The sequence below is a fragment of the Pseudophryne corroboree genome, chromosome 9, assembly GCF_028390025.1.
Source record: "Pseudophryne corroboree isolate aPseCor3 chromosome 9, aPseCor3.hap2, whole genome shotgun sequence".
In the NCBI taxonomy this organism is placed as follows: domain Eukaryota; kingdom Metazoa; phylum Chordata; class Amphibia; order Anura; family Myobatrachidae; genus Pseudophryne; species Pseudophryne corroboree.
In genome coordinates, this window is record NC_086452.1 from 318,427,274 (window position 1) to 318,452,276 (window position 25,003).

Sequence of the window (25,003 nt, forward strand, 5' to 3'; positions counted from 1 at the left end):
TACACGCAAGTTTAGAGCCACAATCTGTCCTGGATATAATCATTCATTCTGTTTTCTCGACAAATTCTTCATAATTGTGTATTCTTTCTACAATACATATACTACACCCCGGTAAGGAGACAACAATTGTAGCAAACATCCAACTCACCAAGGAATGACCATCACTTCACCGCTCACAATAGCACATCTGTGCTTACACTCCAGGTAATGCATGTGCAGTTACAATTCGGACCTTTACGCCTAAAAGGCCTGGATGCCTCATTCCCACTGAAGGAATGAGGAATTCACATAAATTGTATTCCTAAACAAAGTTATTTCAGCTACAGATGTTAAGAACTACCAAAACTTATGAAATTTTAGCGCACGTCCCACTTTCTGCCTATAGTTCCAGATATGTGACAGCCATTATTGAAGAACTGAAAACAAACATTATGATTCACTGGAGTGGAATCTCTATGGATTTAAACAGCATTGATAATTTATGGGGTATAATCAAGTTAGAGTTTTATAAACTGGATTGCTCAACCAAGGAACGGTTCTTTTAGAACTCAAGTGTGGTTTTATGGTTAAATTCGAAATGTGAGAAACTGAAGGTGGTTGTGTTAATAGCAAGTAAAATCAGAATGAGCCACAAACCCACACACCTGAACGTCCTGTTTTGTCCAAATATTTTTTCATGCGGTGGTTGTAGGGGAATACAGATGTTGTGGCACCAATCTCCGCCCCCATATTACAGATTGTGGCCATTCCAGTACATGAGATTGAGTCTACTCCGGGACCATGATATTCTACAATGGCTCCAGTGCCACCCTTCACAGTCAGGATGCCCGCTACTTTCAGAATTACATCTTTTGGTGAAGTCCATCCTGATAACTTTCCAGTCAATCTAACACCAATGACCTGAAACAGACAAAATATATTTAAACAAAAAAAAAAAAAAACATAATATTAAATGTAACACTGCAGGTGCAGCACTCCAAAGAACAACACTTTAACGGCCAGGATTACAATGTTTCAATGCCTTTATTCGTGTGGCATTTTCATCAGGTTCTGATGAAAATGCCACACGAATAAAGGCATTGAAACATTGTAATCCTGGCCGTTAAAGTGTTCTTCTTTGGAGTGCCGCACCTGCAGTGTTGTATTCGGATTTTCTGTGATGGCACCCACCGATGAGATAGATAGACACACAGAAAACCACAGCACTCGCCACACCAGAAGCGGGGTAAAGCAACGCCCTAACCACTCATATGGTGGGGTGCATTTAGCCCATGACCACATCACTAATACATACAAACAGAAAACCCAGTACTCAAAGTAAACTCCCTTATCCTCAACAATTCAATAAATAAATGGCAGTTTAATTAGTGGATTGGCCTATGCCCGGAAGCCTGCAAACCGATCGCCAAGATACCCGACCTTCAAGCAGGTCCTACACTATCACAGAGTCTTAAAACCTGACTACGTCACTGCTGTTACACACATCATCTGCCTGCTAGATTTAATGTGCACCTGTCACACACTGTAGGACCTGTGGCCTGCACTCAACACGAAGCAATAGGGGACCATCAAGTAGCATAATGTATAAACACCAAGTAACTCACGTTCGGACATTTCAGTTCCCAGGGTATTCCGGCCATGACATCTACAGCATCAGCCCCACCAACTCCGATGCAGACGCCCCCCAAACCACCGCCATTAGGAGTGTGAGAGTCTGTACCAATGAGGAGAACTCCAGGATATGCATAGTTTTCCAGGATAATCTAATAAAACAAAAAATTTTTTTTTTTTCAAAAGTGTATATACTTTGGAAAGGATAAGACCATGATGGAAACAGATAATCAGGACCCTACAATAGCTGTACATTGAGAATAAAACTCAAGCGGTGACCATAGTTCTTACAGACTGAGGACCCTATTCAGAATTTGCAATCCTTTGCCCCACAAGGCTGCCCAGCATGCTATCGGTCGACCCCCCCCCCCCCCCATCTGCAATCCACACTAATCGCGAATTAGTGCGCAGTTGCAGAAATTAGGGAAGCCACCTGCGGCGCAGCCTGGCTGTGACGGCAAGAGGCCTGCTGCCGTCTTTTTGACGTCGCACAGTTTCCCCGGTAACACCGCCGTCACAACCTCGTTCGGAAGTTGCCACCCTTGCAACGTTCAGTCTCCGCCTTGGAAACTGTGCGTTGCCGTAAATGCGGGCACATGCGCAGGACGGGCCCTGCACATGTGCCCACCAGAAGAACACAAATTCTGGTTGGAATGCAATTTGCGATCAAACCTGAATGGAGGTCCTAAATCCACTTCCCCAGGATTCCTTTATGCACCCAGCTATTTTAGTTATTACTTCACTTCTAAAAGGGCCTTATTGAGGCACTTACATTACAAAGCTTGAAGAGAATTGCATTCTTTTAATAGTACTCAGTGCTTTACATTTGCATTTAAACCATGTGATAGCAGGTTGGGCTGGAGTTTGGTACTTGCGCTACTGTAGATTTAAATTCTGAGTTCAGCCAACTGCAACCTCATCATGCCAGTACTTCTTTAACCACTATGCTGGCATGATCGCATCAGATGAGATCACAGCAGGATGGGCTATCCCTGACATGGTCGCATCTGATGCGACCCGTCAAGAACGCCCACTGGAATGCTGTGGAAAGATATTCTTCCCACAGCCACCAATGTAAGCGGGACCTCCTTGCCCCTGTGCTGCTATGGCTCCTCCTCTAGTGTGACTCAATCACTACAGCAACAGTGACCGGGAAGCCCAGCATAAAAAAAAATATATATATATATATATATATATATATATATATATATATATATATATATATATATATATATATATATATATATATATATATATATAATAATATATAATATATATATATATATATATATATATATATTCCAAATGATCCGGCACTCTAATTAATATCCATCTGCCTGGGTGCCATTGTCTAATGTAGTATACAGAGTAGAGTCCGAACAATCAAATGTCCCAGAGACACGGCACTCAGACACGGCACTCCAGGACTGCATGTGAAGATATTTAATGGTGCAGCTTCAGAGGACAAGCAGGGAGAGGGGGGTGTGTGTGTGTGTGTGTGTGTGTGTGTGTGTGTGTGTGTGTGTGTGTGTGTGTGTGTGTGTGTGTGTGTGTGTGTGTGTGTGTGTGTGTGTGAATATATATATATATATATATATATATATATATATATATATATATATATATATATATATATATATATATATATATACACACACACACATATACACATATATATATACATACATACCGCTTAAGTTCCCTCCATCCAACTTAAATTTGTATGCTACTAACATATGCAGACCCACAGAATACATCTGACGTCGCAAAATAGATGCCATTCTTGAAGTACTTTAATATCAAATGAATAGTGTCATGATGCATAGTCCAAATACAATATGTACTAAATCAGTGTTTTCTTAACATATTAACATATCATACATCCTGCACATCCTGTCACAGGAAGTGATGTCACCAATTACTTCCTGACCCATAGGGGTATAAATAGATGACATGTCCCACTGTACTCACTACCCCTTGATGAAGTCAAACCAGACGAAACGCGTTGGGTGATTCCTGCCATTACTGAAAATCCTCAAGATAAGCTGTTTACTCTATTCACCACCTCTCTTTTTTAACTAATTCTAGATACATTAATGCCTCGCATGGTGCCCATACTATGACTATGAGGACCTGTTTTTAGTACACATTTGTGTTCCTTTATGTGTCATTTTTCTGAGTATTTTTTATGGTTTATTTTTAAACGAAAAAATTCTTTTTTAGAAAAATACGCATTTTTTTATATGTTGCCATGTGTGTCTAAAAGTGTATATATATTTTTTAACTGATTACGTTCGTTTTAAATAAATCCCATTTTTGCTTTCAAATTTTTATCTCTAGTTTTATATTGCTTTTACCACCGGTGGTCGCTCTGATCTTATCTGCTTTTTCTAAATATATATATATATATATATATATATATATATATATATATATATATATATATATATATATATATATATATATATATATATATATATATATATATATATATATATATATATATACACACACACATACATACACACATATACATACACATACAAACGTCATTAGACCTCCATGTTTTTTAGTTTTTTGCACTTCATTGTCCTGTTTTGCACAAAAGTTTTTTTTAAGTCCTTGGAGTGCCGCCTCTCGTCCTTTTCCAGACGCACCTGAGCCACAGGTGGGGAAGATACAGACAGACAGACAGACAGACAGACAGACAGACAGACAGACAGACAGACAGACAGACGGCACTCTCTCCTATATGTACAATAATGCCTTGGTGCCTCCCAAGCTGGTTTAGCAACCGAATACGGAGTGGGAAGTGGTGGCACTCACAGGACTTGTTCCAATAATAAATGACACAGCGGTCAAGAATCAAGATTGACCGCTGTGTCATTTATTATTGGAACAAGTCCTGTGAGTGTATGTATGTATGTATGTATAATATATACACACACATACATACACACACACACAAAAACAGAACCATACATACATATATATTTATTTATATTTGTCTCTTTGACCGGTTTTGCCCACAAAAAAGATAAATAGTCAGTTAAGTGGTTTAAAAAAAAAAAAAAAAAAAAAAAAAAAAAAGGGGCTAGTAACGGCTTAGATCAAACAAACAAACAAACCAGTACGGAAACTGCTGTAGAGAACCAAAACCTCACAAAATGAGGGAGGGAACGCAGCGTTGCCCAACTTACTTTAGAGAAAAGACTCTACAGTAAGTGATCAAAAATCCTATTTTCTCTTTCGGCAAGGCTAGGCGAAACTGGACCATGGGACGGACATTAAACAGCCACCTTCAGGGGAAGAAACACTCAGGCTACTTGACCTGAGAACTGTATATCCAAAGTGGGTGGCCCCGGAGGGGAAACCCCCCCCCCCCCCCACTTGCAGAAGGCCCCACTTCCAAAACTATTCAACAATATCCAGATTGAGAGACCACTCCCCTGGGTGAAACATTAATCTGCTGAGGAAGTCTGCTTCCAGATTTCAACAAAGGTCTCCGCTCACAAGTATTTGGGCTGTCTGTGCCATTGTTCCCGTGCTCTGTGCCTCCTTAATTATTAACATACACCATCGTAGCGTTGTCTGACTTAATACAAACTGGCAGGTCCAAGCTCGCATGACAGACAGAAAAAGTGTCTTGGAGCTTGAGCACATTGATAGACAGTGACCAAATGCCCTTGAGCCGAAGATGTAATATTACGGCACACCACCCTAGGAGACTCGCATCTGTGGTTACAATGACAATTCAGAGTGACCCAGGAACGATCTTGAAGGAGATTATCAGGAACTAGCCACCAATGTAGACACTAACACGAGAAACTGAGATGAGAGGGATGCCGTACATCCTGTCCAATTTACCACTGGAATTCCCACCAATGGAATCTGGTGTACCAAATGGTCTCAAAAAGAAAGATTAACGGAATATGTACTGACGTGACCAAGTTCTGTAGGGCCTGTGCTTTGGACAGAAAACCCTTTGGAGAGAGGCGTTGAAGACCACCCCCTGAAGATGCTGACAAGTAATTAGGTGTGATTTTTCAAAATTCAGGATCCATCCGTGATCATGAAGTACCAGGACCATGCAATCTAGATACTTTTGTAACCGAGCAGCACAAAAAATAAATAAAGAGCTTTCATAAGCAAATCGTCCAAATAAGGCATGACTGATCATTTGTGCATAGTAAATTTGTCATCACAGACATGATATTTGTGAAAATGTGCAGATGCATTGTTATTTAGAAAGTTAGTGCCTGGAATTGTAGCAATCGGAACCAACTGCAAACCAGAGAGGGGCATAATGACCTGCCCAAATCAGAACTTGGAGATACGAGTCTCTCTAGTGAGGCTAATTTGTTGGCCTTCATGCAGTTCCATCAGAAAACGACCTACCTACAACCTAGTATTCCAGGTGCAAAGAATTAAATTCATCCTGAATGACCCGTTAAGACTTCTGAACAAGGAATAGGTTTGAGTAAAACCCCCATTTCCATCTTAGCAGAGGTACTAGAGTGATGGATGCCGTCCAAAAGGAGAGCATCAATAGCATGATTCAATGTTGCCCTCTTCACTGAATCCCAGTGAAGAGAAGTGGCAAAGAGTGCTCTGTGGCGGCAAAACCCCCGAGTAAGATGATGTAACCTCTGGAAAGGACACCCTGCACCCAGGCATCTGACAACTCCACCCAAATGTCTCTCAACTGGAGTAACCTCAGACTAGTGATCGTCTTGGGTGGAGGGGGAACCTGTCAGGTGCCAGGCTTCTCTGAAGTCTTTGGTCCTGAGCATCGGATAGTACCAGCAAATCTTCCCTGGCAGTGGATTGGATTTGAAGGGCAGAAGTGCTCCCCTGGCTGACCAACCTTTAGTGGATGCTCTGTCATGAGAGAAGGAACGAAAAGCTCAGAAACATGGACCCTGCAGTTTAGGGGCAGCCACGGGAAGAAAAGTGCTGTTTTTCCCTCTCTCCCCATGAAGCCTGGGAGATCATAGCAACCAGTTCTGATCTAAAATGAACACCCCCACCAAACGGAAGAGTTTACAAGGAACATTTTGACTAGGGCGGAGACTGCCGTAGTCAAAACTTGGGAAGCCACCTGAGCACCATCTTGCACGGACACTTACACATTCAGCTGCACTGCAAAGCTGTTTGCCAATTACAGGAGGGTATTATTTGTCGAATCTCTGTGAAGGACCTCAAATGAGTTTATCAGCCAATATCTGCATGGCTTGAGCCACCTAAGCCAAGGTTAATAAAAGGTCGAGTAACAACCCTAAAGCCTATAAATAAAAAAATAATAAATAATTGACCCAAGACAACTTTATCTAGAGGATCTGTAAAGGACATACAGTAGAGCCCTGAACAGGAAGAGCAAAGGAGGCAGTTCCCACTTAGATACATGACCCAATGGAAGTGAATAAAGCAAAGCAAATTTGCGAGGAACAGAAATTTTTTATCCATCATCTTCTAGATGAGATTTGGACAGATCTGAAGGCTGGAAAGTAGAGTGTCCACAAGAAAACAGTCGCAATGATATTCCTGAAGTAATGACCAGAGGAAGATACTAGGTCCTCACATCCTGGGGTGACATTCATCTCCTGAAAGTCATCCTGTCTCCTTCGAACTGGAAATTCCAACGGAGCCATGGAGGATGTCTCAAGCGCTGAGCACAAGTGAGGATTCTCGAAAAAGCATTCTACAAACCCTGGCACTGTACGCTCCATGGGATGGAGCCAAGGAGGATCAGACACAGATTGGTGGGTCATACTGCTAGGAGCAAGTGACTTAGTCAAACAGAGGGTACGGGTGCAGCAGTCCCTCTAACATGCTATCAGCCTTACCAAGCTAGAGACCATCTGACTCTGCGTCCGTGCTCATGCCAGCTTAACAAGGGACGATGCAGTGGGCCCAGAGACCTGCGCAACACTAGACCTCACTTGACAGTGTGCACACAACACTCCAGAGTCCACCTGTCTCCCCCCAGTAATTTACTATTACACTGGGCACAAGTGCTATAGTGTGCTTCTAGTTTAGTTCTCACTATGCGTAGCAGACACAGGTAAGATCAATTGTCAGATACTGGAAAAACACTGAGCAATCACCCTTCTCCATAAATCACCAGCACAGATGTTAATAGATAAAATATTCAAAAATACTCAGCCTTCCCGAGGGAGATTAAAGATTGCAAAGGAGAGAAAGCCTGTAGTCTCACTGCCTCAGTAAACCAGGCTGGACCATCTGTACAGATATTACCTGGGGAGACCAGCAACTCCAGGCTCTGCCCCCCTCTACTGTAGCTGCAGTCACTAAGTGCTACTCGCCCTGTGTGAGGAAAGCACTTAGTATGCCCCAAGGCTGGAGAACCCCAGGAAACCCGAAAAGATGGCTGCCGCCATCCAGGACAGTGTTGCCACTCCTGCACCCTCTAAAAGGTGTGAGCGCGCACTGTACCTGGTCCGGGCCAAGTCTCATTGAGAAGGTTGCCTTGATTTTAGGCAAGGCATGCTCATAGGCTAAAGGAAACTAAGCTTTCCTAGTTTAGGCGAGGATCCTTTCCCTTACAGATACATTTACAGCTATAAAATAATAAGATTTTAAACCTACCGGTAAATCTTTTTCTCCTAGTCCGTAGAGGATGCTGGGGACTCCGTAAGGACCATGGGGTATAGACTGGCTCCGCAGGAGACATGGGCACTCTAAGACTTTAGATGGGTGTGAACTGGCTCCTCCCCTCTATGCCCCTCCTCCAGACCTCAGTTAAAGAACTGTGCCCAGAGGAGACGGACAGTACGAGGAAAGGATTTTTGTTAATCTAAGGGCGAGATACATACCAGCCCACACCATACACACCGTACAATCTGGAATAAACCAAACCAGTTAACAGTATGAATAAAACAGCATCAGCCAGAGACTGATCACAACTGTAACATAACACTTACGTAAGCAACAACTATATACAAGCATTGCAGAAATTGTCCGCACTGGGACGGGCGCCCAGCATTCTCTACGGACTAGGAGAAAAAGATTTACCGGTAGGGTTAAAGTCTTATTTTCTCTTACATCCTAGAGGATGCTGGGGACTCCGTAAGGACCATGGGGATTATACCAAAGCTCCAGACCGGGCGGGAGAGTGCGGATGACTCTGCAGCACCAACTGAGCAAACATGAGGTCCTCATCAGCCAGGGTATCAAACTTGTAGAATTTTGCAAAAGTGTTTGAACCCGACCAAGTAGCTGCTCGGCACAGCTGTAATGCCGAGACGCCTCGGACAGCCGCCCAAGAAGAGCCCACTTTCCTACCGAATTTGGTAACAGCAATCCCGCCGTAGAATGAGCCTGCTGAATCGTGTTACCAATCCAGCGAGCAATAGTCTGCTTAGAAGCAGGAGCGCCAACCTTGTTGGCCGCATACAGGACAAACAGTGCCTCTGTTTTCCTAACTCGAGCCGTCCTGGCTACATAAATTTTTTAAGGCCCTGACTACATCCAGGGACTTGGAATCCTCCAAGTCATCCGTAGCCACAGGCACCACAATAGGTTGGTTCATATGGAACGACGAAACCACCTTAGGTAGAAATTGAGGACGAGTTCTCAACTCCGCTCGATCCACATGGAAAATCAGATAGGGGCTCTTGTGAGACAAAGCCGCCAATTCAGACACCCGCCGCGCAGATGCCAAGGCCAATAACATGACCACTTTCCAAGTGAGAAATTTTAACTCCACCGTTTGAAGAGGTTCAAACCAGTGTGATTTAAGGAACCGTAACACCACGTTAAGGTCCCACGGTGCCACAAAAGGAGGTTGGATGTGCAGCACTCCCTTCACAAAAGTTTAGACCTCTGGGAGAGAAGCCAACTCCTTCTGAAAGAATATAGATAAGGCCGAAATCTTCACCTTAATGGAGCCTAACTTTAGGCCCATATCCACTCCTGTCTGTAAAAAAAATGGAGAAAACAACCCATCTGAAAATCTTCCGTAGGAGCATTCTTGGCTTCACACCAAGACACACATTTCCTCCAGATACGGTGATAGTGCTTCGCAGTTACCTCCTTCCTAGCTTTGATTAGAGTAGGGATGACTTCCCCCGGAATACCCTTCCTAGCTAGGATTTGGTGTTCAACCGCCATGCCATCAAACGTAACCGCGGTAAGTCCTGGAACATGCAGGGCCCCTGTTGTAACAGGTCCTCCCTGAGAGGAAGAGGCCACGGATCTTCTGTGATAATTTCCTGAAGATCTGAATACCAGGCCCTTCGAGGCCAATCTGGAACAATGAGTATTGTCTGCACCCTTGTTAGTCTTAGGATTCTCAGTATTTTTGAGATAAGCGGAAGTGGAGGGAACACATAGACCGACTGAAACACCCACGGTGTCACCAGGGCGTCCACCGCCACTGCCTAAGGGTCCCTTGACCTGGAACAAAACGTCCAAAGCTTTTTGTTGAGGCGTGACGCCATCATGTCTATTTGAGGAAGTCCCCAATGACTTGTTATCTCTGCAAAGACCTCTTGATGAAGTCCCCACTCTCCTGGATGGAGATTATGTCTGCTGAGGAAGTCTGCTTCCCAGTTGTCCACTCCCGGAATGAAGACAGCCGACAGAGCGCTTACATGATTTTCCGCCCAGCGAAGAATCCTTGTGGCTTCTGCCATTGCTGCTCTGCTCCTTGTCCCGCCCTGGCGGTTTACATGCGCCACGGCTGTGACGTTGTCTGATTGGATCAGAACGGGTAGGTTGCGAAGAAAGCTCTACACCTGTTGCAGGCCGTTGTATATGGCCCTCAATTCCAGCACATTGATGTGTAGACAAGCCTCCTGGCTTGACCATATTCCCCGAAAATGTCTTCCTTGCGTGACAGCTCCCCATCCTCTGAGGCTCATGTCCGTGGTCACAAGAACCCAATCTTGAATGCCGAACTTGCGACCCTCTAGAAGGTGAGCACTCTGGAGCCACCATCGGAGAGAGACTCTGGCCTTGGAGGACAGGCTTATCCTCTGATGTATCTGTAGATGGGACCCTGACCACTTGTCCAGAAGGTCCCACTGAAAAGTTCTTGCATGGAACCTGCCGAACGGAATGGCCTCGTAGGCTGCCACCATTTTTCCCAAAACTCAAGTTCATTGATGAACTGACACTCTTTTTGGATTCAGCGGGGCCTTTGACCATGCTCTGGATTTCTTGGGCTTTTTCCCTTAGGAGAAAAACCCTCTTTTTTTCCCCCCGTGTCCAGAACCATGCCCAAAAATGACAGCCGAGTTGTCGGAACCAACTGCGACTTCGGTAGATTTAGAATCCAGCCGTGTTGTTGTAGTACTCTCAGGGAGAGAGACAAGCTCTTTAGTAACTGATCTCTCGATCTTGCCTTTATCAGGAGATCGTCCAAGTATGGGATAATGGTGACCCCCCTGCTTGCGCAGGAGCACCATCATTTCCGCCATTACCTTGGTGAAAATTCTCGGGGCCGTGGAAAGCCCAAACGGCAACGTCTGAAGCTGGTAATGACAATCCTGTACAGCGAATCTCAGGTACGCCTGATGAGGAGGATATATGGGGACATGAAGGTATGCATCCTTTATGTCTAGTGACACCATAAAATCCCCCCCTTCCAGGCTGGAGATAGCTGCCCGGAGAGAGTCCATCTTGAATTTGAACCTCTTCAAATATAGGTTTAGGGATTTTAAATTCAGAATTGGTCTGACCGAGCCATCCAGCTTCGGGACCACAAACAGGGTTGAATAAAACCCCTTTTCCCTGTTGCCCTAGGGGAACCTTGATAATCACCTGCTGTTGACACAGCCTTTGTATGGCAGCTGAAACTGTTTCCCTCTCTGGGGGGAGAAGCTGGCAAGGCCGATTTGAAAAATCGGTGTGGAGGCACATCTTCAAACTCCAGTTTGTAGCATTGGGATACAATTTCGATCATCCAATGATCCAAATCAGACTGAACCCAGACCTGGCTGAAGAGACTAAGACGTGACCCCACCGATGCGGACTCCCGCAGCGGAGCCCCAGCATCATGCGGTGGATTTTGTAGAGGCCGGGGAGGATTTTTGTTCCTGGGAACTAGCTGTAGCTGGTGTTCTTTTCCCTCTACCTTTACCTCTGGCGAGGAAGGAAGAGCCCCGACCCTTTCTGAACTTATGCGACCGAAAGGACTGCATCTGGTATTGAGGTGTTTTCTTTTGCTGTGGGGGAACATAAGGCAAAAAAGACGACTTACCCGTGGTAGCTGTGGAAACCAGGTCCACGAGGCCTTCCCCAAATAAAACTTCACCCTTGTAAGGCAAAGCCTCCATATGTCTCTTTGAATCAGCATCACCTGTCCATTGACGGGTCCACAGGGACCTTCTAGCAGAAACTGCCATGGCATTGGCTCCTGAACCCAACAGTCCAATATCTCTCGCAGCCTCTCTCATATATAACGCTGCGTCCTTAATGTGACCCAAGGTCTACAAAATACTATCCTTATCTAAAGTGTCAATGTCCGATGGCAAGTTATCTACCCACGCTGCAATTGCGCTACCAACCCATGCCAACGCTACTGCAGGCCTGAGTAGGGCTCCCGTATGCACGTAAATTGATTTTAAGGTAGTTTCCTGCCTGCGATCCTCAGTATCCTTTAGGGCCGCCGTGTCCGGGGACGGTAGCGCCACCTTTTTGGATAAGCACGTCAAGGCCTTGTCCACCGTGGGGAAGGATTCCCACCATAACCTGTCCTTTGAGGGGAAAGGATACGCCATAATAATTCTCTTGGGAACCTACAGTCTCTTGTCTGGAGTTTCCCAAGCCTTTTCAAATAAAGCGTTCAGCTCATGAGATGGGGGAAACGTTACCTCCGGTTTCTTCCCCTTAAACATGCAGACCCTAGCGTCAGGGACAGAAGGGTCCTCTGATATGTAAAAAATCTTTTATTGCAATAATCATATATTGAATACTCGACCACTCTTGGGTGTAACCTCGCATCATCATAGTCGACACTGGAGTCAGAATCCGTGTCGGCTACCTGGGAAAAGGGACGTTTATAGGACCCTGAAGGGTCTTGTGGGCACAGCCAAAGCCATGGATTGACTCCCTGCTTTGTCCAATCTCTTATGTAATAAGGTCACATTAGCATTTAACACATTCTACATGTCCAACCAATCAGGTGTCGGCTGTGCCGACGGAGACACCACCACCATCTGCTCTGCATCCTCCCTAGATAAGCCTTCCGCTTCAGACATGTCGACACACACGTACTGACACCCCCACACACACTGGGATATATGAATATGGGGATAGCCCCCCAATAAGGCCCGTTGGAGAGACAGAGTATGCCAGCACACACCCAGCGCCACTAGACACTGAAAACACACAGTCCTAGCCTATACAGCGCTTTTTTGTATATATGATTTGCGCCAAATAAATGTGCCCCCCCCTCGTCTTTTTGTCCCATGTTACTTGGTTCAGCAGGGGAGAGTCCGGGAGCAGCTTCTCTGCAGCATGCGGTGGAGAAAATGGTGCTGTTAGTGCTGGAGGATCAAGCTCCGCCCCCTCAACAGCTGGCTTCGGTCCCGCTAATTATTTTGTACTGGCGGGGGTTTTATAATATACTGCCTCCGCCGTATCCAACAATGGTGGCAGTGTTATTTGAGGTAATTATTGCTGCCCAGGGAGCCCCCCCTGCGCCCTGCACCCTTGCTGTGCCTGTGTGTGGGAGCAATGGCGCGCAGCGCAACCGCTGCGCGGTAACTCTCTGAAGAACTGAAGTCTTCTGCCGCCTTTGTAGTCTTCTTACTTCATATACTTACCCGGCTTCTATCTTCCGGCTCTGTGAGGACGGCGGCGCCGGGACGAACAGCGAGGACGACACCTGTGTTCCGACCCTCTGGAGCCTTTGGTGTCCAGTAGCCTAAGACGCAGAGCCTATCAGTAAAGTAGGTCTGCGTCTCTCCCCTCAGTCCCACGAAGCAGGGAGCCTGTTGCCAGCAGTGCTCCCTGAAAATAAAAAACCTAACAAAAGTCTTTTCAGAGAAACTCAGTAGAGCTCCCCTGCAGTGCATCCAGTCTCCCCTGGGCACAGGATCTAACTGAGGTCTGGAGGAGGGAATAGAGGGAGGAGCCAGTTCACACCCATCTAAAGTCTTAAAGTACCCATGTCTCCTGCGGAGCCCGTCTATACCCCATGGTCCTTACGGAGTCCCCAGCATCATCTAGGACGTAAGGGAAAATACGATTTCTCTCACCGGTAAATCTATTTCTCGTAGTCCGTAGTGGATGCTGGGGACTCCGTAAGGACCATGGGGAATAGACGGGCTCCACAGGAGACTGGGCACTCTAAGAATTAGGACTACTGGTGTGCACTGGCTCCTCCCTCTATGCCCCTCCTCCAGACCTCAGTTAGGGAAACTGTGCCCGGAAGAGCTGACATTACAAGGAAAGGATTTTGGAATCCAGGGTAAGACTCATACCAGCCACAACAATCACACCGTATAACTTGTGATAACTTACCCAGTTAACAGTATGAACAACAACAGAGCATCAGATCAACCCTGATGCAACTATAACATAACCCTTATGTAAGCAATAACTATATACAAGCATTGCAGAAGAAGTCCGCACTTGGGACGGGCGCCCAGCATCCACTACGGACTATGAGAAAATAAGAATTTACTTACCGATAATTCTATTTCTCGTAGTCCGTAGTGGATGCTGGGAACTCCGTAAGGACCATGGGGATTAGCGGCTCCGCAGGAGACTGGGCACAAAAGTAAAGCTTTAGGACTACCTGGTGTGCACTGGCTCCTCCCCCCATGACCCTCCTCCAAGCCTCAGTTAGGATACTGTGCCCGGACGAGCGTACACAATAAGGAAGGATTTTGAATCCCGGGTAAGACTCATACCAGCCACACCAATCACACCGTACAACCTGTGATCTGAACCCAGTTAACAGCATGATAACAGAGGAGCCTCTGAAAAGATGGCTCACAACAATAATAACCCGATTTTTGTAACAATAACTATGTACAAGTATTGCAGACAATCCGCACTTGGGATGGGCGCCCAGCATCCACTACGGACTACGAGAAATAGAATTACCGGTGAGTAAATTCTTATTTTCTCTGACGTCCTAGTGGATGCTGGGAACTCCGTAAGGACCATGGGGATTATACCAAAGCTCCCAAACGGGCGGGAGAGTGCGGATGACTCTGCAGCACCGAATGAGAGAACTCCAGGTCCTCCTCAGCCAGGGTATCAAATTTGTAGAATTTAGCAAACGTGTTTGCCCCTGACCAAGTAGCTGCTCGGCAAAGTTGTAACGCCGAGACCCCTCGGGCAGCCGCCCAAGATGAGCCCACCTTCCTTGTGGAATGGGCTTTTACAGATTTTGGCTGTGGCAGGCCTGCCACAGAATGTGCAAGCTGAATTGTACTACAAATCCAACGAGCAATAGTCTGCTTAGAAGCAGGAGCACCCAGCTTGTTGGGTGCATACAGGATAACAGCGAGTCAGATTTCCTGACTCCAGCTGTCCTGGAAACATATTTTCAAGGCCCTGACTACGTCCAACAACTTTGAGTCCTCCAAGTAACTAGTAGCCGTAGGTACCACAATAGGTTGGTTCAGTCCTCAATTCCGCCCTGTCTGAATGGAAGATCAGATAAGGGCTTTTACAGGATAAAGCCCCCAATTCTGACACGTGCCTGGCCGAGGCCAGGGCCAACAACATGACCACTTTCCATGTGAGATATTTTAACTCCACAGATTCAAGTGGTTCAAACCAATGTGACTTTAGGAACCCCAAAACTACATTGAGATCCCAAAGTGCCACTGGGGGCACAAAAGGAGGCTGTATATGCAGTACCCCTTTTACAAACGTCTGAACTTCAGGTAGTGAAGCTAGATCTTTCTGGAAGAAAATTGACAGGGCCGAAATTTGAACCTTAATGGACCCCAATTTTAGGCCCATAGACACTCCTGTTTACAGGAAATGCAGGAATCGACCTAGTTGAAATTCCTCCATCGGGGCCTTACTGGCCTCGCACCACGCAACATATTTTCGCCAAATGCGGTGATAATGCTTTGCGGTTACATCCTTCCTGGCTTGACCAGGGTAGGGATGACTTCATCCGGAATGCCTTTTTCCTTCAGGATCCGGCGTTCAACCGCCCTGCCATCAAACGCAGCCGCGGTAAGTCTTGGAATAGACAGGGTCCTTGCTGGAGCAGGTCCCCTTAGAGGTAGAGGCCACGGGTCCTCCGTGAGCATCTCTTGAAGTTCCGGGTACCAAGTCCTTCTTGGCCAATCCGGAGCCACGAGTATAGTTCTTACTCCCCTCCGTCTTATAATTCTCAGTACTTTTGGTATGAGAGGAAGAGGAGGGAACACATACACTGACTGGTACACCCACGGTGTTACCAGAGCGTCCACAGCTATTGCCTGAGGGTCCCTTGACCTGGCGCAATACCTGTCCAATTTTTTGTTTAGGCGGGACGCCATCATGTCCACCTTTGGTTTTTCCCAATGGTTTACAATCATGTGGAAGACTTCTGGGTGAAGTCCCCACTCTCCCGGGTGGAGGTCGTGCCTGCTGAGGAAGTCTGCTTCCCAGTTGTCCACTCCCGGAATGAACACTGCTGACAGTGCTATCACATGATTTTCCGCCCAGCGAAAAATCCTTGCAGCTTCTGCCATTGCCCTCCTGCTTCTTGTGCCGCCCTGTCTGTTTACGTGGGCGACTGCCGTGATATTGTCCGACTGGATCAGCACCGGCTGACCTTGAAGCAGAGGTCTTGCTTGGCTTAGGGCATTATAAATGGCCCTTAGCTCCAAAATATTTATGTGAAGTGATGTCTCCAGGCTTGACCACAAGCCCTGGAAATTTTTTCCCTGTGTGACTGCTCCCCAGCCTCTCAGGCTGGCATCCGTGGTCACCAGGACCCAGTCCTGAATGCCGAATCTGCGGCCCTCTAGAAGATGAGCACTCTGCAACCACCACAGGAGAGACACCCTTGTCTTTGGTGACAGGGTTATCCGCTGATGCATCTGAAGATGCGATCCGGACCATTTTTCCAGCAGGTCCCACTGGAAAGTTCTTGCGTGGAATCTGCCGAATGGAATTGCTTCGTAGGAAGCCACCATTTTTCCCAGGACCCTTGTGCACTGATGCACTGACACTTGGCCTGGTTTTAGGAGGTTTCTGACTAGGTCGGATAACTCCCTGGCTTTCTCATCCGGGAGAAAACACCCTTTTCCGGACTGTGTCCAGGATCATCCCTAGGAATAGAAGGCGTGTCGTCGGGATCAGCTGCGATTTTGGAATATTGAGAATCCAACTGTGCTGCCGCAGCACTATCTGAGATAGTGCTACCCCGACTTCCAACTGTTCCCTGGATCTTGCCCTTATCAGGAGATCGTCCAAGTAAGGGATAACTAAAACTCCCTTCTTTCGAAGGAGTATCATCATTTCGGCCATTACCTTGGTAAAGACCCGGGGTGCCGTGGACAATCCAATCGGCAGCGTCTGAAACCGATAGTGACAGTTCTGTACCACAAACCTGAGGTACCCTTGGAGAAGGGTAAATTGGGACATGTAGGCAAGCATCTTTGATGTCCAGAGAGACCATATAGTCCCCTTCTTCCAGGTTTGCAATCACTGCTCTGAGTGACTCCATCTTGAATTTGAACCTTTGTATGTAAGTGTTCAAGGATTTTAGATTTAAAAATGGTCTCACCGAGCCGTCCGGCTTCGGTACCACAAATAGTGTGGAATAGTACCCCTTTCCCTGTTGCAGGAGGGGTACCTTGATTATCACCTGCTGGGAATACAGCCTGTGAATGGCTTGCAATACTGTCTCCCTGTCTGAGGGAGACGTCGGTAAAGCAGACTTTATGAAACGGCGAGGGGGAGACGTCTCGAATTTCTTGAGACGGGCCCCCACCGTGCCCGAGACCGCTTGTAAAGCCCCAGCGTCATGCTGAAGACTTTGCGGAGGCGGGAGAGGGCTTTTGTTCCTGGGAATTGGCTGTTTCCAGTGGCCACCAGGTCTGTTAGACCTACCCCAAATAACTCCTCCCTTTTATAAGGCGATACTTCCATATGCCTTTTGGAATCATCATCACCTGACCACTGTCTTGTCCATAACCCTCTTCTGGCAGAAATGGACAGCGCACTTACTCTTGATGCCAGTCGGCAAATATCCCTCTGTGCATCACGCATATATAGAAATGCATCTTTTAAATGCTCTATAGTTAGTAATATACTGTCCCTATCTAGGGTATCAATATTGTCAGTCAGGGAATCCGACCAAGCCACCCCAGCACTGCACATCCAGGCTGAGGCGATTGCTGGTCGCAGTATCACACCCGTGTGAGTGTATATACATTTTAGGATATTTTACTGCTTTCTGTCAGCAGGTTCCTTAAGGGCGGCCGTATCCGGGGACGGTAGTGCCACCTGTTTAGACAAGCGTGTGAGCGCTTTATTCACCCTAAGGGGTGTTTCCCAACGTGCCCTATCCTCTGGCGGGAAGGGGTATGATGCTAATAACTTTTTAGGAATTAACAGTTTTTAACGGGGGAAACCCACGCATCATCACACACTTCTTTTAATTCCTCAGATGCAGGAAAAACTACAGGCAGTTTCTCACCCAACCTAATACCCTTTTTAGTGGTACTGGTATTATCAGAAATGTGTAAAAACATTTTCCATAGCCTCAATCATGTAATGTGTGGCCCTACTGGAAGTCACATTCGTCGACACTGGAGTCAGTATCCGTGTCGGCGTCTGTATCTGCCATCTGCGGTAACGGGCGTTTTAGAGCCCCAGATGGCTTTTGAGACACCTGGACAGGCACAGGCTGAGTCGCCGGCTGTCTCATGTCATCAATCTTTTGTAAAGAGCTGACACTGTCACATAATTCCTTCCATAAGCTCATCCACTCAGGTGTCGACTCCCTAGGGGGTGACATCTCTGTTACAGGCAATTGCTCCGCCTCCACCTCATTTTCCTCCTCATACATGTCGACAACGTACCGACACACAGCACACACACAGGGAATGCTCTGATAGAGGACAGGACCCCACTAGCCCTTTGGGGAGACAGGGAGAGTATGCCAGCACACACCAGAGCGATATATCGATATATATATATATATATATATAGGGATAACCTTATATAAGTGTTTTTCCCCTTATAGCTGCTGTATTGTTATACTGCGCCTAATTAGTGCCCCCCTCTTTTTTAACCCCTTTCTGTAGTGTAGTAACTGCAGGGGAGAGCCAGGGAGCTTCCCTCCAACGGAGCTGTGAGAGAAAATGGCGCCAGTGTGCTGAGGAGATAGGCTCCACCCCCTTCTCGGCGGCCTTTTCTCCCGTTTTTCTGTGGAATCTGGCAGGGGTTAAAATTCATCCATATAGCCCTGGGGGCTATATGTGATGTATTTTCGCCAGCCAAGGTGTTTTTATTGCTGCTCAGGGCGCCCCCCCCTAGCGCCCTGCACCCTCAGTGACCGAAGTGTGAAGTGTGCTGAGGAGCAATGGCGCACAGCTGCAGTGCTGTGCGCTACCTTGGTGAAGACAGGATGTCTTCTGCCGCCGATTTTTCCGGACCTCTTCTTGCTTCTGGCTCTGTAAGGGGGCCGGCGGCGCGGCTCCGGGACCGAGCTCCGAGGCTGGGCCTGTGTTCGGTCCCTCTGGAGCTAATGGTGTCCAGTAGCCTAAGAAGCCCAATCCACTCTGCACGCAGGTGAGTTCGCTTCTTCTCCCCTTAGTCCCTCGATGCAGTGAGCCTGTTGCCAGCAGGTCTCACTGAAAATAAAAAACCTAAAACTAAACTTTCACTAAGAAGCTCAGGAGAGCCCCTAGTGTGCACCCTTCTCGGCCGGGCACAAAAATCTAACTGAGGCTTGGAGGAGGGTCATGGGGGGGAGGAGCCAGTGCACACCAGGTAGTCCTAAAGCTTTACTTTTGTGCCCAGTCTCCTGCGGAGCCGCTAATCCCCATGGTCCTTACGGAGTTCCCAGCATCCACTAGGACGTCAGAGAAATAGATTTACCGGTGAGTAAAATCTTATTTTCTCTAACGTCCTAGTGGATGCTGGGGACTCCGTAAGGACCATGGGGATTATACCAAAGCTCCCAAACGGGCGGGAGAGTGCAGATGACTCTGCAGCACCAAATGGGCAAACACAAGGTCCTCCTCAGCCAGGGTATCAAACTTGTAGAATTTTGCAAAAGTGTTTGAACCCGACCAAGTAGCTGCTCGGCAAAGCTGTAATGCCAAGACCCCTCGGGCAGCCGCCCAAGAAGAGCATACTTTCCTTGTGGAATGGGCTTTCACCGATTTTGGATGCAGCAATCCAGCCGCAGAATGAGCCTGCTGAATCGTGTTACAGATCCAGCGAGCAATAGTTTGCTTTGAAGCAGGAGCACCCAGCTTGTTGGATGCACACAGGATAAACAGCGAGTCCGTTTTCCTGACTCCAGCCGTTCTGGCTACATAAATCTTCAAAGCCCTGACTACATCTAGTAACTTGGAATCCTCCAAGTCACGAGTAGCCGCAGGCACCACAATAGGTTGGTTCAAATGAAAAGATGACACCACCTTTTGCAGAAATTGCGGACGAGTCCGTAATTCTGCCCTGTCCATATGGAAAAACCAGATAGGGGCTTTTACATGACAAAGCCACCAATCTGACACACACCTAGCCGGAGCTAAGGCCAATAGCATGACCGCCTTCCATGCGAGATATTTTAACTCCACGGTTTTAAGTGGCTCAAACCAGTGTGATTTCAGGAAACTCAACACCACGTTAAGATCTCAAGGTGCCACTGGTGGCACAAAAGGGGCTGAATATGCAGCACTCCCTTTACAAACGTCTGAACTTCAGGAAGAGAAGCCAGTTCCTTTTGAAAGAAAATGGATAGGGCTGAAATCTGGACCTTAATGGACCCCAATTTTAAGCCCAAAGTCACTCCCGACTGTAGGAAGTGAAGGAAACGGCCCAGCTGGAATTCCTCTGTAGGGGCATTCCTGGCCTCACACCAAGCAACATATTTGCGCCATATACGGTGATAATGCTTAGCCGTCACGTCCTTCCTAGCCTTTATTAGCGTAGGAATAACCTCATCCGGAATGCCTTTTTCTGTTAGGATCTGGCGTTCAACCGCCATGCAGTCAAACGCAGCCGCGGTAAGTCTTGGAACAGACAGGGCCCCTGTTGCAACAGATCCTGTCTGAGAGGCAGAGGCCATGGGTCCTCTGAACATTTCTTGCAGTTCCGGATACCAAGTCCTTCTTGGCCAATCCAGAACAATGAGTATTGTTCTCACTCCTCTTTCTTACGATTCTCAGCACCTTGGGTATAAGGGGAAGAGGAGGAAATACATAAACCGACTGGAACACCCACGGTGTCATTAGTGCGTCCACAGCGATCGCCTGAGGGTCTCTTGACCTGGCGCAATACATTTGTAGCTTTTTGTTGAGGCGGGACGCCATCATGTCCACCTGTGGCAGTTCCCATCGATTTGTAATCTGTGTGAAGACTTCTTGACGAAGTACCCACTCTCCCGGGTGGAGGTCGTGCCTGCTGAGGAAGTCTGCTTCCCAATTGTCCACTCCCGGAATGAACACTGCCGACAGTGCTTGCACGTGATTCTCCGCCCAGCGAAGAATTCTGATGGCTTCTGCCATCGCCACACTGCTTCTTGTGCCGCCCTGGCGGTTTACATGAGCAACTGCGGTGATGTTGTCTGACTGAATCAGCACCGGTTGGTTGCGAAGCAGATGCTCCGCTTGACTCAGGGCGTTGTATATGGCCCTTAGTTGCAGGATATTGATGTGCAGACAAGTTTCCAGACTTGACCACAACCCTTGGAAGTTTCTTCCCTAAGTGACTGCCCCCCATCCTCGGAGGCTTGCATCCGTGGTCACCAGGACCCAGTCCTGTATGCCGAACCTGCGGCCCTCGAGAAGGTGAGCACTCTGCAGCCACCACAGCAGGGACACCCTGGCCCTTGGGGACAGGGTGATCAGCCGATGCATCTGAAGATGCGATCCTCACTTGCCTAACAGGTCCCACTGAAAATCCCTTGCATGGAACCTGCCGAAGGGAATTGCTTCGAAAGAAGCTACCATCTTTTCCAGGATTCGCGTGCAATGATGCACCGACACCTGTTTTGGTTGCAGGAGGTCTCTGACCAGAGATGACAACTCCTTGGCCTTCTCCTCCGGGAGAAACACCTTCTACTATTCTGTGTCCAGAAACATGCCCAATATCAGGTGCGTCGTATGAACCAGCTGCGACTTTGGGATATTCAGAATCCAGTCGTGCTGTTGTAGCACTTCCTGAGATAGTGCTACTCCGATCAACGACTGCTCCTTGGACCTCGCCTTTATAAGGAGATCGTCTAAGTACGGGATAATTAAAACTCCCTTTTTTCGAAGGAGTATCATCATTTCTGCCATTACCTTGGAACACACCCTCGGTGCAGTGGACAGACCGAACGGCAACATCTGGAATTGGTAATGGCAGTTCTGTACCACAACCTTGAGGTACTCCTGGTGAGGTGGGTAAATGGGGACATACAGGTAAGCATCCATGATGTCCAGTGATACCATGTAATCCCTCTCTTCCAGGCTTGCAATAACCGCCCTGAGCGATTCCATTTTGAACTTGAACTTCCTTATATAAGTGTTCAAGGATTTCAATTGTAGAATGGGTCTCACCGAACAGTCTGGTTTCGGTACCACAAACATTGTGGAATAGTAACCCCGTCCCTGTTGAAGGAGGGGAACTTTGATTATCACCTGCTGGAGGTACAGCTTGTGAATTGCCGCCAGCACTACCTCCCTGTTCTGGGGAGTAGCTGGCAAGGCTGATTTGAGGTAACGGCGAGGGGGAGACGCCTCGAATTCCAGCTTGTATCCCTGAGATACCACTTGTAGAACCCAGAGATCCACCTGTGAGCGAACCCACTGGTCGCTGAAGTTCCGGAGACGCGCCCCCACCGCACCTGGCTCCGTCTGTGGAGCCCCAGCGTCATGCGGTGGACTTAGTAGAAGCAGGGGAGGATTTTTGTTCCTGGGAACTGGCTGTCTGGTGCAGCTTTTTTTCCCTCTCCCCCCCCCCCTGCCTCTGGGCAGAAAGGAAGCACCTTTGATCCGCTTGCTTTTTCGAGGCCGAAAGGACTGTACCTGATAGTACGGTGCTTTCTTAGGTTGTGAGGGAGCTTGAGGTAAAAAATAAGAATTTACTTACCGATAATTCTATTTCTCGTAGTCCGTAGTGGATGCTGGGGACTCCGTCAGGACCATGGGGATTAGCGGCTCCGCAGGAGACTGGGCACAAAAGTAAAAGCTTTAGGATCAGGTGGTGTGCACTGGCTCCTCCCCCTATGACCCTCCTCCAAGCCTCAGTTAGGATACTGTGCCCGGACGAGCGTACACAATAAGGAAGGATTTTGAATCCCGGGTAAGACTCATACCAGCCACACTGTACAACCTGTGATCTGAACCCAGTTAACAGCATGATAACAGCGGAGCATCTGAAAAGATGGCTCACAACAATAATAACCCGATTTTTGTAACAATAACTATGTACAAGTATTGCAGACAATCCGCACTTGGGATGGGCGCCCAGCATCCACTACGGACTACGAGAAATAGAATTATCGGTAAGTAAATTCTTATTTTCTCTGACGTCCTAAGTGGATGCTGGGGACTCCGTCAGGACCATGGGGATTATACCAAAGCTCCCAAACGGGCGGGAGAGTGCGGATGACTCTGCAGCACCGAATGAGAGAACTCCAGGTCCTCCTCACTCAGGGTGTGCCCCTGACCAAGTATCAGCTCGGCAAAGTTGTAAAGCCGAGACCCCTCGGGCAGCCGCCCAAGATGAGCCCACCTTCCTTGTGGAATGGGCATTTACATATTTTGGCTGTGGCAGGCCTGCCACAGAATGTGCAAGCTGAATTGTACTACACATCCAACTAGCAATCGTCTGCTTAGAAGCAAGAGCACCCAGTTTGTTGGGTGCATACAGGATAACAGCAAGTCAGTTTTCCTGACTCCAGCCGTCCTGGAAACTATATTTTTAGGGCCCTGACAACATCTAGCAACTTGGAGTCCTCCAAGTCCCTAGTAGCCGCAGGTACCACAATAAGCTGGTTCGGGTGAAACACTGACACCACCTTAGGGAGAAACTGGGGATGAGTCCGCAGCTCTGCCCTGTCCGAATGGACAATCAGATATGGGCTTTTTTGAGACAAACGCCGCCAATTCTGACACTCGCCTGGCCGAGGCCAGGGCCAACAGCATGGTCACTTTCCCTGTGAGATATTTCAAATCCACAGATTTGAGCGGTTTAAACCAATGTGATTTTAGGAATCCCAGAACTACGTTGAGATCCCACAGTGCCACTGGAGGCACAAAAGGGGGTTGTATATGCAGTACTCCCTTGACAAACTTCTGGACTTCAGGAACTGAAGCCAATTCTTTCTGGAAGAAAATCGACAGGGCCGAAATTTGAACCTTAATGGACCCCAATTTGAGGCCCATAGACACTCCTGTTTGCAGGAAACGACCGAGTTGAAATTTCTTCATGGGGCCTTCCTGGCCTCACACCACGCAACATATTTTCGCCACATGTGGTGATAATGTTGTGCGGTCACCTCCTTCCTGGCTTTGACCAGGGTAGGAATGACCTCTTCCGGAATGCCTTTTTCCCTTAGGATCCGGCGTTCAAACGCCATGCCGTCAAATGCAGCCGCGGTAAGTCTTGGAACAGACATGGTACTTGCTGGAGCAAGTCCCTTCTTAGCGGCAGAGGCCATGAGTCCTCTGTGAGCATCTCTTGAAGTTCCGGGTACCAAGTCCTTCTTGGCCAATCCGGAGCCACGAGTATAGTTCTTACTCCTCTACGTCTTATAATTCTCAATACCTTGGGTATGAGAAGCAGAGGAGGGAAGACATACACCGACTGGTACACCCACGGTGTTACCAGAACGTCCACAGCTATTGCCTGAGGGTCTTTTGACCTGGCGCAATACTTGTCCAGTTTTTTGTTCAGGCGGGACGCCATCATGTCCACCTTTGGTCTTTTCCAACGGTTATTGTGACAGTTGTCTTCAACAATATGCGCAACAAAACTTGAAGTGCAGCTATATCTAGTGTAAATAGAAGTGACCCCACACTTCAAAAACTGAACAATGGTGAAAAGAATTATTACACTTGAAAATTAGCGCTCATCAAATTATCATGTGAAATGGAATTATATTCAACTGGAAAAAATTTTCATTCACCCTTATTAGTAGGTAGATCCTCATGAGATGATGGAACAGTTTATACTCTAGACGTTCCTCAAATCAGCCAAAGATTCAAACACAATGTATAAGTATCCCAGGAGACCTGTA

The 25,003-nt window shown here is 47.4% G+C and overlaps 1 protein-coding gene across 1 annotated transcript in view; it reads right to left on the reverse strand.

Moving 5' to 3' along the window:
• Nucleotides 1-25,003, reverse strand: part of ACO2 (aconitase 2) — a 215,320-nt gene that overhangs the window by 117,144 nt on the left and 73,173 nt on the right. The window contains exons 5-6 of the mRNA XM_063940467.1: nt 1,605-1,763; nt 645-900 (exon numbers count right to left, since the gene is read on the reverse strand). Coding sequence (XP_063796537.1) covers nt 645-900; nt 1,605-1,763 — 415 coding nt within the window. The remainder of the gene's footprint in view (nt 1-644; nt 901-1,604; nt 1,764-25,003) is intronic.